This window comes from Arachis ipaensis, chromosome B02 (genome assembly GCF_000816755.2).
Source record: "Arachis ipaensis cultivar K30076 chromosome B02, Araip1.1, whole genome shotgun sequence".
Taxonomy (NCBI): domain Eukaryota; kingdom Viridiplantae; phylum Streptophyta; class Magnoliopsida; order Fabales; family Fabaceae; genus Arachis; species Arachis ipaensis.
In genome coordinates, this window is record NC_029786.2 from 50,860,622 (window position 1) to 50,861,883 (window position 1,262).

The 1,262-nt window shown below is 24.6% G+C and overlaps 1 protein-coding gene across 1 annotated transcript in view; it reads left to right on the top strand.

The window, feature by feature from the left end:
* Positions 1-1,211, top strand: part of LOC107625288 (phosphate transporter PHO1) — a 22,694-nt gene extending 21,483 nt beyond the window's left edge. Inside the window, exon 14 of the mRNA XM_016327898.2 lies at positions 903-1,211. Within this exon, the coding sequence (XP_016183384.1) occupies positions 903-993 (91 nt within the window). The 3' untranslated portion in view covers positions 994-1,211. The remainder of the gene's footprint in view (positions 1-902) is intronic.

Genomic DNA, 1,262 nt, shown 5'->3' on the forward strand with positions numbered 1-1,262 from the left:
TAAAAACAATTGAAAATTATTATAAAAAAATTTATATAATTATTTAATTATAACCAAATTAATAGTGCAATTAGTGATTCAATTATTGAACCAATAATTCAATGATGCATTATTTTGATCACATGAATTATCATTTCAATTCTAATAGCTATGCATTCAGCTCCTCCGGTTTCTTAGATTTTGAACCACTTCTCAAATATTGTTTGTTATATTGAATGACAAATTTGAAACATAACTTATAACATAGACAATTCTAATTAAAAGTCTGAATTTTTCTATCTAGTATCCAAGTATCTAATGCTATTTAATAAGCTAACAATCTATTAATTAACCAAGTGTTAGCTCACAAACAAATAAAAATAACTCATTCCACCACAATTTTTTTAAAATTATTCTTTTATTTTTTTTCACTCCTCTTTTCTCTCAACACCATAATTTCACCCATCATCACTGGTCACCCACCATTATTGGCCACCACTGGCCGTTATTCCTGTTCATTCTAAATTCTAAATTTTAAATCTTAAATTTTTATTTTAAATTAATTTTATTTTGTTTTATTTTCAATTTTTTTATTTAAGTTTTAAATATTTTTATTATTTTTAATTTTGGATGTTTCTTTTTAATGATTAATTATTGATTATTTTATTGATTGAAAGTGTTAACTCCCATATCTTCTCTTTCCTTAAATATTGTTCTCCTTTGAGAGGACATGAACACTTTTTTTTTTCAGGAACTAATAAATTGTTGTATCATAATTTTTAAACTAAATTAGCAGTTTAGCCATTTATATATACTCAATAAAGTTAAGGCTTTTAATGTTATTTTATTCATCTTGACCGTATTTATTTACTAAGTAGTGAAATGGTGAACAAAATCATATCAAAATTACTTATGTGGAACAGGTTGGAAAATGAGCATCTAAACAATGTTGGGCATTTTCGGGCAGTAAAAGCAGTTCCGCTACCATTTCGCGAAATAGATTCAGATAGTTAAAGTGATGATTTTCTCATGATGACATGTATTTATGTATGGAAGACATTGTTGCTGAGGTGGCAAAAATGAGTAAGCATAGGCTCAAAAGTCAAAAGAAATTAATAAAATAATATTTTGAAGGTGTGAGTTCCCTCACTCACCATTCATCTTATTATAACAGCTAAATTATTCCAGTAAATTGTTATAATTTTATTAAATTTATAATTAAATTTTTATAATTTTAAACTTTTAATTAAGTTCATATTATTTTAAATTTTGTACCTAAATTA